At 31.5% G+C, this 15,058-nt stretch overlaps 3 protein-coding genes across 9 annotated transcripts in view; 2 read left to right on the top strand and 1 right to left on the bottom strand.

Moving 5' to 3' along the window:
• LOC130450632 (arfGAP with SH3 domain, ANK repeat and PH domain-containing protein) overlaps positions 1 to 6,260 on the bottom strand; it is a 61,196-nt gene extending 54,936 nt beyond the window's left edge. For 5 of the 6 annotated variants that reach the window (XM_056789132.1, XM_056789133.1, XM_056789135.1 and 2 more), the window contains exon 1: positions 5,833 to 6,260. In XM_056789132.1, the coding sequence (XP_056645110.1) occupies positions 5,833 to 5,970 (138 nt within the window). In that variant the 5' untranslated portion in view covers positions 5,971 to 6,260. The remainder of the gene's footprint in view (positions 1 to 5,832) is intronic. The other variant, XM_056789134.1, reaches the window with a different exon arrangement.
• A 238-nt stretch (positions 6,261 to 6,498) lies between these two features.
• On the top strand, positions 6,499 to 7,658 carry LOC130450771 (biogenesis of lysosome-related organelles complex 1 subunit 5). Its single transcript, XM_056789393.1, has 4 exons — positions 6,499 to 6,562; positions 6,618 to 6,700; positions 6,754 to 6,939; positions 7,497 to 7,658. The coding sequence occupies exons 1-4, from the start codon at positions 6,514 to 6,516 to the stop codon at positions 7,656 to 7,658; spliced, it is 480 nt and encodes a 159-aa protein (XP_056645371.1). The 5' UTR covers positions 6,499 to 6,513.
• A 9-nt stretch (positions 7,659 to 7,667) lies between these two features.
• On the top strand, positions 7,668 to 10,841 carry LOC130450769 (transmembrane protein 199). Of its 2 annotated transcripts, XM_056789392.1 has the most exons (3): positions 7,668 to 8,220; positions 8,280 to 8,371; positions 9,287 to 10,838. In XM_056789392.1, exons 1-3 carry the CDS (start codon positions 7,668 to 7,670, stop codon positions 9,287 to 9,289), a joined length of 648 nt encoding a protein of 215 aa, XP_056645370.1. In that variant the 3' UTR covers positions 9,290 to 10,838. The 2 variants fall into 2 exon arrangements, with proteins under 2 accessions (XP_056645370.1, XP_056645369.1); XM_056789391.1 differs by lacking the exon at positions 8,280 to 8,371 and having other exon boundaries at positions 9,287 to 10,841.
• Positions 10,842 to 15,058: the final 4,217 nt, after the last annotated feature.

The following is a 15,058-nucleotide window of genomic DNA, read 5'->3' as shown; positions in this document are numbered from 1 at the left end:
CGTTAGGTTAGGTAGGTAGGGAGGGTGTTATTAGTAAAGTAATTATTTGGTTAGATAGTACGAATCACGTATCAGGTTTACGGATCATTTAGACGGCTCAAAATATGTTGCTTTGATGTTCAACTTCGATGGAAGTATTAAGACGAGATGATTCGTTGATTTTCCATCAAGAACTGCGAATTTTTGTTTGAGCATCATAGCCATAGCCCATTCGCCTCCAGTAATAATTGCGACGTTAAATTCAGATCTGCATGAAGACAATCTTTCAAATATTAACTTTTATACAGTCTTCGAAGTTACTACATAAATATTTTTGGACTGGTCTAGCGTAGAAATCGTGCGGGAAAGGGTTCAGGGCTGCTCTCGTGCGATTCTTTGTTTTTTGTAAAATAAGTCACCCCACGGGAGAACAAAGCGCGTTTTATGTGTAAAAACAATGATTCTTACGTCACTATTCGACGTCTATTTGATCGTATATCCTAGTGTGAATTCAATTAAATCATGAATTAAAAACTTCCAAGTAACCTGAACGACTGTATATAAAAACAACCGACGACCATGGAGCAGGTGCATTATAACCATAGATATTTTTTAATTTTTCACATATTTCCACTTCAGGCACTAATGTGGATCTAGTTTCAAGAACGACTTCAAGCTTATCACCATTTTTGGATATGATTTATGCCAGTTGAAATAAAGGGTTTTCCAATAAGAGATGTTATTTTGAACAGCTCGCTATTTCGGTAAATGTAACTTTTGAAGTTGTCATTTTTTGACATTTGACAAGTAGAAACTCGCCATTAATGAAAATGGAACGATACACGCTTCAACAATGCATTGAAATTATTAAAATTCACTATAAAAATGGTGAAAGTTTGGCAGAGACGGTTCGTAAAACTAAAACATTTTTGGGTCGACGTGAAGCACCTTCTCGGACCGCAATACAGAAATTGGTGGAAAAATTTGAGCTGTTGGGACAAGTTAGTGATGTGAAGAATAAAACCCGTGCACGTCGCTCAAGAACAACTGAGAATATTGCTGCTGTAGCCCAAAATGTTGGAAGAAAACCCAGCTTTGTCCATTTCTCGTCGTTCTTTGGAATTATCCATTCTACAAACGTCATTACACCGTATTTTGCATAAAGACTTGGGTCTTAAGGCCTATAAAGTTCAGTTAACACAAGAACTCAAGCCGGCCGATCATCAACAACGTCGTGTCTTTGCTGATTGGGTCCTTGAAGTGCATGAAAATGATCCGGAATTTCATCGAAAAATCATCTTAACTGATGAGGCCCATTTCCACCTTGGTGGTTACGTCAATAAACAAAATTGTCGAATCGGGGGCTCGGAAAACGTTAAAGAGTTATTGTTGAAAATCCTCTCCATCCTCAACGCGTGACTGGTGCGGTTTATGGTCTGGCGATGTCATTGGACCTTACTTTTTCGAAAATGAGGCTGGAGCAACAGTTACGGTGAATGGATTGAGCTATCGAGAGATGATTAATGATTTTTTATGACCGGAATGGGATGGTATTGATTTGGACAACGTTTACTTCCAACAAGACGGCGCTACGTGCCACACAAGCAACGAAACCATCGAAGTTTTACGGGAAAAATTTTCGGACCGTGTTATCTCTCGAAGAGGTGATCACAATTGGCCACCGACATCTTGTGATTTAACACCTTGCGACTTTTTCCTTTGGGGCCACGTGAAAGATAAGGTCTACGCCAACAGTCCAGCATCGATACAAGACCTTAAAGATGGAGTTCGTAAGGCTATCGAGGACACAGGACAGCCGCTTTGCAATTTGGTTACGAAAAATTTCATGAAAAGGATATGGTCCTGTAAACGCAGTCGTGGCGGCCATTTGGCTGATGTTGTGTTCCATTATTAACGGCATACCTTCCTCTTTATAATGAAATAAACATCCGATCATTTATCTCAAAAAATGGCATTTTTCTTTGAAAATCAAAATAACACCTCTTATTGGAAAACCCGCTAGATGCAGTGTAATACTAATTGATGTAAGCATTTATTCAACGTATTTTTTATCACACCTTGTAGGTAAAAACGTATTAATAATTACATAATTGTCTCAATAGTAATAACTCTGGGGAAATGATAACTACTTGCATTCATATAACCTTTTTCAATCGTTGATTTGTTATTTCAATCACAAAACCAAAAATAAACAGAAATCAATTTATAAATCATGTAGGAATCAATCACTGTATGTGACTGATGCTTAATTAGGTGTGACGTCATTTTATGTGATTGGCGTTTGGGTTAGAATAACTGGTAATATCATTTTATACTTTTATTTTATTGAAATGGATGTTTATATTGAAAGTAGGTCACATTTTATAATCTTTTCAATACTTAGCAGCATTAGATTTCTAATTTTTCGATTCTAACATCATATTGATATTTTCTTAAATTCTAGCAACGCTATCCAAACCTCAAATCATAGAAATTAATGAGTAAAGCATAGCAAGCGATTGAAGTCGCACGCTCGAGGTCAAAAGTCTCTAGCAAAAAAGTTGTAACTTCAAATATTTTTCTGATTTTGGTATCTCAAAGCAAACAATGAAAAAGGCTTATAATAAAGAGTAAAGAAAATACAAGTCAAATTAATAATTTATTTGGAATTAACATATCGATATTTACTTTTCCCTCACCTAGCCCTAATAACAGCTTCCAATCGCTTTTTCATGGATCAAATAAGTATCTTGATTCGATCTATTCCATTCTTCAATAAGCGCCGTTTTGAGGTCCGATTTCGTGCCTGGTGTAGGATTTCTAACTCTAACTATTCTCTTAAGTTCATCTCGTAAATTCTCAATCGGATTTGAGTCCGAACCACGCGTCAATCCATAGCGGCAATTTCGACATACTGTAAATACTGCAGTGCTAAACCTGCAGTGTGTGGACGGGTATTGTCCTGGCCTTAAGTCTTCTTCTTAACTGTCCAGCCTCTCACAACCACTCTTCGCGTTTGTTTGAGCTCTTGTTGGCCCGATTTATCAGCGATGATAATGGATCTCTCTCGTATGTGGACCTTTTTCTTCCGGAATTGCATCTGCGATGAAAGTTACCAGTCTCTTGGTAACGATGGTAAACTCTGAAAATAGCAGATTGATTCATGTTCAGCTCAATGGCTTTTTCTCAATAAGATGACCGCTTCAGCAACTACACCATTTGTTGTGTCCGTTTCCAGGTAGAATTCATGTTTTGGACAATGAAGATGTGTATTGAAGTTTGATGGCTAACTAATAGTGGTGGGTCAGGTAGAAAACTTTTTATAAGGGTCGGTTACCCCTAATTAGCACTGTTGTAAACAAGGGTGATTACTGATAATAAAATATTATTGGACTGCAGGGGTGACAGATTAGACTAAAAGTACTAAGAAGGATTTTTTTTTATTTTGTGTTCAGTAACCTTCATTACAATAATTATAAAAAATTGTAAGTAGGAGTGAATTATTTATAATAGTTGCACAACTACTAAAAATGTATTTCCAAACAAATTGATAAGGTGCATGCAAATCACCTTAGTCTAAAAAATATTTGACGTCGATTGACTAATAGTTTTTTTTATTCACACATAATTTAGTCACGGAATTTAAAATTAAAACGTTGTAAAAATGTTAAATTAAAAATATAAATTTTGTAGAAATCACAAAATTGATACCCACTTCCAGTATATATCAAAATAAATGATTCCTACTATTCACCTCTGAAATAATTTCGAAAATATATTCTGCCGTTCTTCAAAGGAGAAAACAACTACTTTCCTGGCTCATGCCTCAACGAATATTGAATTATATCTCTACTGAAGAGCGTGATGTAAATCGACCTTTTTGTCGATATTAAAATCATCGAAATAATATATTGTAATATAATAACATACAACATTGTAACCACTGACCAGTTTCCTTGCAATTGCGAGCCATTACGGATGTTGATATCAACAAAAAGATAAATTGACATCACACTCTTCAGAGGAGATGTAATTCAATATTCGTGGAGGTATTAGCCAGGAAAGTAGTTATTTTTCTCCTTTGAAGAACTAGAATTCCAGTCTATACCTTCAAATCTTCTCCTTCATTTCTTTATTTATTCTGTTCATCCAGCTTTTCTCAAGATTTTCCTCATAGTTCCCACTAAATTACTTTGTCTGATATCTTCCACTATTATATATTAGGCTTCTATTATCTCTCAACTGTGATTTTCTAGATATTCCCTCTGTTCTCCTCCAGAAATCCATCCATCTCATAACCTCCAACAACTTATCTGTTCTAATTTTGAACAACACCTCTGATCTTTATAATATTCTCCACAATGGTATGATCCTTTTTTTAGTGTCCTTACTTATGTTCTCCCAAAGTATACCATTAAGCATTTACGCTGAGCATTTAAATCCATTAGTTGATAGTTTCATTTCCAAATACAGTTTTATCCTTTCTCCACATACCTTTGTCAAGTCTAATCCTACATTTACCTTTCCAATCCTTCACTGAACCTTTATGTAAGTCTTTTGTATAATCAAGATTTCAGCTGCTTTCAGCACTATTGTAGCTTATGAATTGGATTTTAAAATTAAAAGAGGATGGAAAGATTATGATTTTTTATTCATATTTTTAGATTAACAAATTTCAAGTACCCCATGGATGTTGCAGTGCCACCCTCATTCTAATACATTTTATATCTAAGCAATTATTTTTGCCGGATATCATACTTTTGATCCATTTAAAAGTTAAATAAATAGTTTAAATGATCATAACACAATATGCCTCAAATGAAAAATTTTATTAGTTTTCCTGATAATTTTTAATGTAAACTCATTTATATGTGCAACAATCTAACATGTTAACTGTCAAAGACACTTTTATTTGTACATGGTTAAATATAGTACTAGCATCTATTGAGATATCCTCCTTGTAAAGTTTACTTAAACATAATATTTACCAATTTTTTATCAAGATGAGGAAAAGTCACCTTGACCAAAACCAAGTAAAAATTATTATAAAATTCGCAGAATGTCTATGAAACATATTTTGCATGATAAAAGTAGACTAATGTGTTGATATTATTTAATGTTCATAATATTTAACAAAGTAAATTAGACTATGATATAATTATCTATTGTTTTCTTAATGTGCATAATTTCACTATCTGTTTTGTAACACACTTATTGTATTAGTATTATTGCTTTCTACTTTTTTATACAAAAAACATCATTATCATGTATCTTATTTATATTTTTTATAAAATAAAACCATTATTAATGATGACACATTATTTTGAAAGACTACTTATTACTGAACAAATTATATTAACACTAGTTCCATTTTTTGTGTTTCATTTATGAAAACAAATGATGGTTTATCAAAAAATTACTACAAAATTCGATTGCAGTTATACTCTTGTATAAAATAACAGTTTGCGTGGATATAAAAATTTAGAGACTGGTCTACTGTGTACATTTTTTGCATATATTTTCATATATTTTGATCTAATTACTTAATAATCTTTTTTCTCGAGACACTGATTCAATTTTATAATAGACAGACAAGATTGTGAAATATATTCCTGCAGGTGGGTACATAACATTTGAATATATTATCACTTCCTGATGGAAGTCGGCAATCTGACATCCTGTGATAAAACCATCCAAATACCCAATATAAAAACACTTTAATACTAATATATGTAAACAAATTAGAGCTGAAACATTTGCCAAAAGTGTGTCATACTGCTAAAATACACAATTTTTTAAATAAACGAGTACAATTTCCAAAAGGGAAAGTATATTGATTATGAATTTACTTACCTCTTCCAATGTTGTAATGGTGTTCCTACATTGCTGCATTTTCGACACGAAAGTAGAGGTAATGGGTGAATTATAGTCATCTCGGGTCTCTTGAACAAAATCAGGAACTGTGATAAAGCTAGGCAATGTGGGCATCATCACAAATTACGTCAAATTAGCATCAGTTTTACACGGAAAAGCTCTTATGAGCCTTCAACAACACTAAATTCACATTCACCATAACTTTATTATAGTCAAAAATTAATTGAAATCGTTGTGTCTGCCTCATTCAATTAAAATAAAACTTTTATTAATGAACTGCATTGTGTTGTTTCTGCAAATCCCGAGATTGTTGATCACTTTTATTACATTTCTCACTAATGCCAACACTGTTATGCGAAACTTACAGAAAATAATGTGAATCTAGTGCATTTCGGTTCCTAATCAAATGACGTACTCACATTCAGTTGGCTATTTGTCTCTACCATTTTCCACTATTTTTAGGCAACATACACTACATACAATTAAAACATGTTGTCTAAAATTTGTATAAATCATATTTATTTCATGTTTAACAAAATAATTGAATAAATATCAAAGAAATGCATGGTATAAATGTAATTATATTTAAAAAATCACATTTCTTAAGAATTCAGTACAAATAATTATGATAGTGTGAATTCTTGTTTTTATGCAACACATATGACTAAAGTGAAATGTGATTCTCTTAAAATGACTGATGTTGTCAAGGGTGCGGCTAGAATTATTGTTTATATATTTCTCGTAATTAATTGAGATTGTTGCAGATGTAAGTAAAATATGGGCCAGGTTGTTTGACCATAAAGCATTTTTAAACGGAGAAATATCCTTTATGTTACGAGAATTCGAGGTAATATTTAGAAGGTACAAAGTCTCGAGTCAATAGTCATTTTAAACTTTCAGCAAAAAAGAAACGATAAAGAAGTTGACAATTTATTCCGAACTATCGAAGATATTACCGAAATTAAGGATACTGAAATTGATCGATTCAAACAAACTGAAGATCATGTAAAAAAGCTTAATGAAAATTTAGAGAAGGCTCTAGACATCTGCAGTAAATTATCGGATTTAGAGGATATATATAAACAGGTAATAGACCCTATACTTATAAATAATATATACAGAGAATAATTATGAATGAGATTTTTGATATATATTGTAATGGAATATAATTGCAGCAATTTATGATAATTTCAAATAAAGATGATATATGTATATTGAATTAATTATAAAGATGAAGGAATCAACATTAATTTTTATAATAACAATCATATATAACCTACAAATTAAAGTTAATGTTATAGTGAAAATTACGCTGAACTAGAATATAAATAAATATAAAAATAATAAAATTATTTCAATTTTTACGAATACATTTATTTACGCTGATTAATTCATATTTTATTATAAAGTTTTACACATTATTATAAAACTCACTGAGAGTTTCTTCAAGTATTGATACATTATAATACAGGGAAAATCAACATTTTGGAACAATACAGACATTAGAACTACATTTTTTTTATTTATATCATGTACCATAATACATAACAATTGGTGCTCAATGTTTTTCCTCTTGTTCTCAATCAATTAATATATGCCATACAGAGTCGAAGATAACAATTTATGTAGATCTTTTATTTTAGTATACGACTCTTGAAGATTCTCGTATGAAAAGGAAACTAATTTGGCATAATTTTATGGATGGGATAACTTCAAAATATTCAGAAATAAACTCTAACTTTGAAGCAAAAGAAGAAGAATTGATTAAATTCTATGAGGAGATAGAAAAGAAATTACTTATTTAAATTTTCACAATGACAAGCTTAAATACAGCTCCAATAGTGAATCCTTCAATATCCGTTGAACCGTCTAAGAAACTAACAGAATATATTAGAAACATAAAAGTTGTAGAAGATTTACCAATAGGATTAAGTACTATAATTTTTAAGAATAAACCTAAACCTTCATCAAGATCTTCACCTAAAGTTCACCATTTGATTACAGAAGAAGATGAAAAATATATAAAATCGCTTAGTACAGCTCCGATAAGAAATACTACTGCAGATTTGCCTTTAACAAAAACCTCTAGCAGTTACAATAAATTGCTATCTTTAGAGGACTTACATTGGTTGTATAACTACCTTAAGATGCAAAATAAAGAAAAAGATGATAAAGTATATCTGCATGAGTTACTAGAAGGTTCTAACATTATTTTACCACAGAATAAAGAAATACCTAGGAATGAAGAATTAGAAAAAAGGTGTAACCAGCTGAAAGCGGAACAAGAAAATTTGAAATATTTCAAAATGACAAAGAATGTTGACAGTAAAAGGAATATTCATCCTGAAGACACTATTGGCTATCAATGTAAGTATATCTACAGGTTTTGTAGGTTGATATGGATTTCCACTTTTTTAATATTACAGGTTTAAATTCAAATATAGAATGCATTGAAGATGATACTATTGTTTCTGGAGGTCCTATAGCAAGGATCACTTGTACAAAGTGCATGATAATGGTACAATTTTTTTATTTGTGTATTTTTATCAGACTTAGAGTCAGAGTCAATTTATCTGTGAGATAAATTTCATTGAAAACCGGGTTTAATTACTACAGGATGACTTTTAACATTTTTTTAAATTGTGACAGTTATCCTTTACCAGCAGATAAGACAGATAACTAAATTATGTCTCATATATACCAAGGAACAGTAATTTGAGAACCTGCAACTTAATCTGAATATTTATTCAAGGTCAATTATTAAAAAATTAGTTTTCCATTTTTAAGCAAAACAGAAAGTTTTATCATAAAAATACCCCAGACAAAAATTGTAAATCAAAATTATCTACAAAAAACGTATCAATACTTTTCTCTTGCGAGACACTGTTTCTGAGATATAATGATTCAAAAAGTTGTAAATGTCTCAATATGCACACATTTCCACGCCACCTATGAGGTAGTGTACTTAGTGCGTTTTTTTAACATGGTTTCCCCAGTAGGCCTATTCCACGGGTTTGTTATTATTATTTAAATTTAAAAAAAAACGTGAAATTTAATCGTCCAACTCTCAACTTTCAAATTCTTCTTCATCATCTTCAGTAGACGAGTTAAACTGCATATAAATGGATCAAAAATAATGTAGTAATAAGAAATAATAAAACAGACTATAAATGACAAGAATGGTGCACAATGGATAATAATTCAACAGTAATTTATATACAATGGAACATTGAAGAAACAAACGGCAAAGCCTTAGACTTAAGGCCTGCCGGTCTCCAGGCAATACATGTCAAGCAATTATTTTTATTTTCGTAAATATTGACAATAATTTGTTTTTTCCATACAAATTTCAATGGGAGTAAATTGAATACAAAATTTTATTGCACAATTTTATTTGTTTAATCTAATTTATTTTGAGTTAATTTTTTTACAGTGAAACAGATGAATCGTCATATGATTGCAATCTTCCAGTTCGTCATGTCGGTAGCAGCAGGCTTTGTATTTGGCTTTTTTGGATTGGAGCTCCTTGTGGGAAATTTAGACTTTGGGTTCAGACTCTTGATGGGTATAATATGTTCTCTAACAATAGCTTTAGCAGAGTTATACTTCTTGGCTAAAAAATTGAATGAAGATTTACAATTTGAGTCTATCAGTGAGAAAGAAAACAAGAAAGGGATAAAATTGGATTAGATCTAGTGTATAATTTTATAGAAAAGCTTATTTTAATTGAGGTAAATCATGAAAATAGTAATTTTTGATAGTGACACTATTTAAAAAAATAATGTGGAAATTAAGGTGATTTTCAAATTGAGAAACTGTTTACTACTAATACTAACACTTACGGCTAGATTAGATTCTATGGAAGGCTTGAAGGACCTAAGAATGTAGTAATAAACAGTGTATTCAGTTTGTAAGATCAAGTAGTGTTTCACTAAGATGGAATTTCTCGAATAGTTGGTGATTGATTTTTATACTAAAAACAGGGTATCACTACTCTTACACTCACAATTACACTATTTAGAGCCGAATTTGAGAGTATGGAAAGCTCGAAGGACCAGAAAATGTAATTGTAATCGTTGTTGCTGTAATGTTCAGTATAAATTATGAAATTTTTAGCAAACTCATTTTTTAAATCTTTTTTTTATTACATATAAAGTTATATATATATATATATATATATATATATATATATATCCCCTGCATAGATTACTTCAATTATATTTTTTAAATTAATTTTACACAATATTCCTACTTGAATTCAGTAGTTCAAATGAAGTTTTTTGTAAAAATGTCCTTGCAATATACTGGGATTTCAAAAATTGCTGAAAGTAAAATTATTTTTCCCTTTACTTCACTAGCCTATGAGTAAGGTTTTAACTTGGACTAATTTCACTTTACATCACTTTTAAGCCTCTTTCTAGATTAGGGGCTGGAATTTGAGTAGCTTGCTATTCCCTACTGAAGCATCCCATAAATCCATACTGGTTTAACTATTATTTTTTCCACTAGCAAATTATATACATTTTATCTAATAATTATTCAATGAAATTGTTGTGATTTTAAACATATTTGTTTTCTCTTGTTCAATATATGTTTTTTCTCATTAATCATTTGTCCAAATGTATTTTCTATACTGTCTTCTTGAAGTATTTCATGGTAAAAATCACAAGGACAGTTTTCCACTACTTGAGTCACTTTTTTTCTAGGTTGAAACTATTAAAAAAAATCAATCATTTTGCAAAATTTTTATTTATTTTTTTCGCCAACTATTATTTATTTGAGTATGCCTTCCGTTGCCGGACCGAACGGTACCGTGTGAACGAACCTTAAACCACCATTTTATAATGCAATTGAACATTAATTTTTGTGTCTATTATTTATTTGCGACCATTTACATTATTATAACATTATATATTATTGTTATTAGTTTTTGTTTGTTATACTTTTGTTTTATGCTTAAATAATGAAAATACAATAAAAACAAATAGTTGTGTTTTATTCATTGCCTTTGTATCAACTTAAAAGGTAAGTTGTGATTAGAAAATATCAAAATATAATTTGAAAAAGTTTTTTTAAACATATTTCCATAATTAAATCAAAAATATTTGAAAACTTCAAGTTGTAAAGAAAAGTTTTCCAATTAAACAACTGTGCTTTAGTACAGTACGCCAAATTTGAAGTTTTAATGTTGACAATGACGTCTGTCACTGTTAAGTGTCAAACAGAAAATTAATTAAAACGTCTTTTTTGATGATCTCTGGGAATAATCACCAAATGCATTAAAAGTATAATGATTTTGAAGAGATAGGTACTTTTTAGATAGTATAAGCAGTTTGCGAAGAATCAGCGACCAACGAAAGTCAAAATCTTTGTACATAAACTCAAAATTTGGTTAACGGTGCGTGACTTTTTTGGAGGTAAATTATTTATGGCCTCTTCTGCCACTTTACGCAATTCTGACTTGGAATATATTAGAGTTAGTGTTTAATTTCGCCACAATCCCACTACGAAAACGTTCCTAATAAAGCTGGCAAAGATTTTGTTCTAATTTAATGATAATAATTTTAATAATATTATTATGACTTTTCTTGTTTTTGACAAGCCCATTGATATCGGGGACCATATTCGTTGTAGTTTTTTTTAAGAATTGATTGGAGATGTTCATTCGTAAGTCTTGTGTGATGTTTGTTCTTATTTAGTTTCATAACGGAAAACATCTGCTCACATATATAGGTGCTACCAAATATTGGCCGAAAATGCGTCCTGCATGTTTTTTTAATTCCGGGCAATTATCCAGACTCTTGAAATATTGCGTTTAGCTAAAGAACCAAGTTTTGATCTAAATCATTTATTCTTGAAGCAACAGTCTTTCTTGAGAGGGAAATATTTCGATTTATTGACTTTTACGATGGAAATGAAACAACGGCAACTTTCAACATACAGTCTTTAATAAAATTATCACCAGTGAAAGGTTTTGACTTTATCGCGATTTCTAATTTCTTATTTAGACTGAAAAACTCTGCACTCACTATCAACTTTACATTTTTGTGACATACCAAAATCGTAACAATTATGGAACTCGACACAAGAATTATAGATGTCGCAAGCACACGACACAAACAAATGCACAATCACTATTTCGCAGTACAATTAAAATCCTTGTCCAACCGTATCGCTTCGATTACTCGACTCAACTGACTCACGTCGCGCCGACGCACTCGGTTTATATTGCTAAGGAAGGTTCTAATATGATATTTCCGCTTGCTGCTAAAAGATGACGATACCGTCTTTCTGTCTCGCTTGTCTAGGCACACGCTGCCCTTGGAATTACTTATAAACATCCGTGGACTTGAGAGTACGAGTATTTAAGACATCCTTATAGGAATCGAATTAAGCCTAAAAGCTCTAAAAAACACGATTGCGATCGCGGGCCGTATCTTTAACATGACTGTTCTATATTAAGTAGTTCTTCAAAGTATTCTCTTCACCGCTCTATAAATTTATGAATAACTAATAACAAAAAGAAAACAATCCAAATTTCAAGATAAAATTGATTTACTACTGTTTAGAACAAATGGAAATAAATTCATTTGAACAGTATGTTGAAATTTTCTTATATAATAAATAGTGCAGGTTAATGACGGTTTTTTTATTATTTATTGTAAATATGGCAACTCCGCACATATATAATACACATTTCTATATTTACTTTGGCTTCCACACAGTTAATATCAAGTTTACTCTTCACAAAAGTCACTAACAATGTTCTTTATTAAAATAGTTATAAACACAACAGTGACCGCCGATGTATTTTTAAATTATATACGGAATGTCCCACGATAAAGTAACGTGTATTATTTTAAAATAACAATAAAACCGGGTGATGATTTCTGTGTGGCTTTTTTATTATACTCTGTATAGTTCTCTCAACTATAATTTTTTTAAAAATTCTTCAGTACAGGAAATTACTGGTTTTATTTTCAAGTGATTTGAAGTTATTAGAATGAATCATTGAAATTAACGCGCTGAATGGCTTTTGTTGATGAACTAAATCGGTAAATAAAATATCAATAGACTTACACACAATAAACGATGTTGTTGCTCTTGAAACGCAACGCGCTTTATTTTTAGGCCTCGAATTGATTATTTCTAGTGCTTCTGGTCGATTTTGTACTTGGGCTTTCAAATACTTGATGTATTATGACGATTTGTTTTGTTTAAATAAGGGAAATTGAATTATAAACATATACCTTGGTGTTATATTCACGTTTTTATTCTGCATATAGGCTGAGATAATGTTTCATTAATGCACAGGGTGTCCCAATAAAGTAATCTTATATAGCGTTCGAAGCTTGCATATTTGCAGAATTTGATTCTTATGTTGATAGAAAACTGCCATTCTCGATAAGATCAAGTTTGCGAAAGTAGAACCAGAGTTATTAGTATTTTCATAACAAAGTCCCTAGTCTACACTACCTATTATTTAAGTAATAATAAAAAACACGCAATGTATTGATTGATTTCATTGTGCCCTTTAATTCAATGATGGACCTATGGTTGCTTCAACTGCTGCTTTGGCCGAGGAATTAGCTAAACATTTAAAAAAAGTAACTTCAAAATGATCATGCACCATTAGACTTGATTCTATGTTGGCTTGGCTGTTTCTAATGATTCTAAAAAAAACGTTACTAGGTTGATACTCTTATGAGGCTTCTCCATAAAATCCCAACAAGTTTTCACAATGAAAACATTTTTATTTGCATTGAATAATACATAATTTTTGGCATAATGCATATTTGCACGTGGTGTAACATCTTCTTTCAGCATTACTTCATTCAACGATGGCCGTCCAGTACGTTGTTCGTCATGGGCGGACTTCTTTTTATTTTCCGCACCTTTTGCGCACATGATGCGCACTCATACGTTTCCCCATACACCTCACAACGTTGGCAATGAATGTCCACCAGAGGAACGTTTTTTGTATAATAAAAACAAATCACAGAGCACAATTCGTACATAGCGTGCATTGTACATTGCGTACATTGAAGCTCCATCTTTCATGGATACCAAGACAATAATGAACAGCCCGGCGAGGAGGGATCTGAGAGAAAGCGAGACAAGCTACACGTCATGCTCACCATATCCTCCTAGCTTCAGCAGCTTTTTGGGAACCTTATTTTATGGGAAACTCTCTTATTGAAGTGGAATGAAATGGAATCAATTATTGTAAAATTTAACAAAACAAATCGAAAATCACCACTGGTTGACATTAGTCCTTTTGTTTATTTCTTCTGCTGGAAAAATATCTGTCCATGTAATTGTATAGCCTAAGTCATAGATATAATAACATTCTAGGTTTATTTGAGATCCATTTTTGTTTGAAATGTGTTCTTTGTTCATATATATCTATCAAGAACAATTTTTGACAGATGGCCGTAAGCCATTTTTATTGGGACACCTGGTACTCACTCTGTGATTTATTGCAATGGTTATTCTAACCCTACAAACTAAAGAGGGAACTTTTCAATTAACAAAGAATTCAAATATTGACGAGCTCCGAATGTGTTTAAACAATGAGGGATATACCTACTTTTAGACATATCAAATTTCAACTGCAGAAAATATTCCACTTGTACGTATAATTTGCTGCAAACAGTTTTGAGTATCTATGATTATTGCATATGGTGAATCAGAAACCTGAAATATTCTCGTACAACTTCTTATATAATACTTTAGATTTATAACCTCCAAATTTGGATTTTAATGTATAGGGTACTGCAGCACTATCGACTTGAGTAATATGAATTAATGAAAAAGAAATCGTGGGATGAACATAAAATAAATTTCAAGCAATACTAAATTAAAGATTACTGAACCACGCATGTTTATTTATATTGGATAGTATTCCGAGGGTTAATCTCTTTGCATCCCCCTGACCCAATTATAAATCAAAATAATTATTTATCTTCAAGTCATATTTTAAAAATACAAAATACTAAGACGTGTTTGAATGACAAAAAAGGAATGTAATATAATAATTTGCAACAGTGGTGGTCATAAATTTCAAAAAATTTCAAATAAAGGCCAAAATTACAGAAAAACCCGCACATGAGACATTCGATCCATGTCTCTCCTCGAGTACCTTCAGAAAACAGGCTGTTACAGTACAATCTGCATCTTCCGATTCAGAAGTTTTCTGTCCTAT

The sequence above is a fragment of the Diorhabda sublineata genome, chromosome X (assembly GCF_026230105.1).
Source record: "Diorhabda sublineata isolate icDioSubl1.1 chromosome X, icDioSubl1.1, whole genome shotgun sequence".
NCBI classification, from domain to species: domain Eukaryota; kingdom Metazoa; phylum Arthropoda; class Insecta; order Coleoptera; family Chrysomelidae; genus Diorhabda; species Diorhabda sublineata.
Note: the sequence above shows the minus strand (reverse complement) of the source record. Positions and strands in the feature narration are given on the sequence as shown.

What these genes read in the sequence shown, in the direction of transcription:
- LOC130450769 (XM_056789391.1), top strand. Translation starts at nt 7,668, where the DNA reads ATGACAAGCTTAAATACAGCTCCAATAGTGAATCCTTCAATATCCGTT. An exon ending in AGACACTATTGGCTATCAAT is followed by an intron (nt 8,221 to 9,286) that starts GTAAGTATATCT and finishes ATTTTTTTACAG; the next exon opens with TGAAACAGATGAATCGTCAT.
- LOC130450771 (XM_056789393.1), top strand. Translation starts at nt 6,514, where the DNA reads ATGACTAAAGTGAAATGTGATTCTCTTAAAATGACTGATGTTGTCAAG. An exon ending in AATGACTGATGTTGTCAAGG is followed by an intron (nt 6,563 to 6,617) that starts GTGCGGCTAGAA and finishes AGATTGTTGCAG; the next exon opens with ATGTAAGTAAAATATGGGCC. An exon ending in TAGAGGATATATATAAACAG is followed by an intron (nt 6,940 to 7,496) that starts GTAATAGACCCT and finishes CTTTTATTTTAG; the next exon opens with TATACGACTCTTGAAGATTC.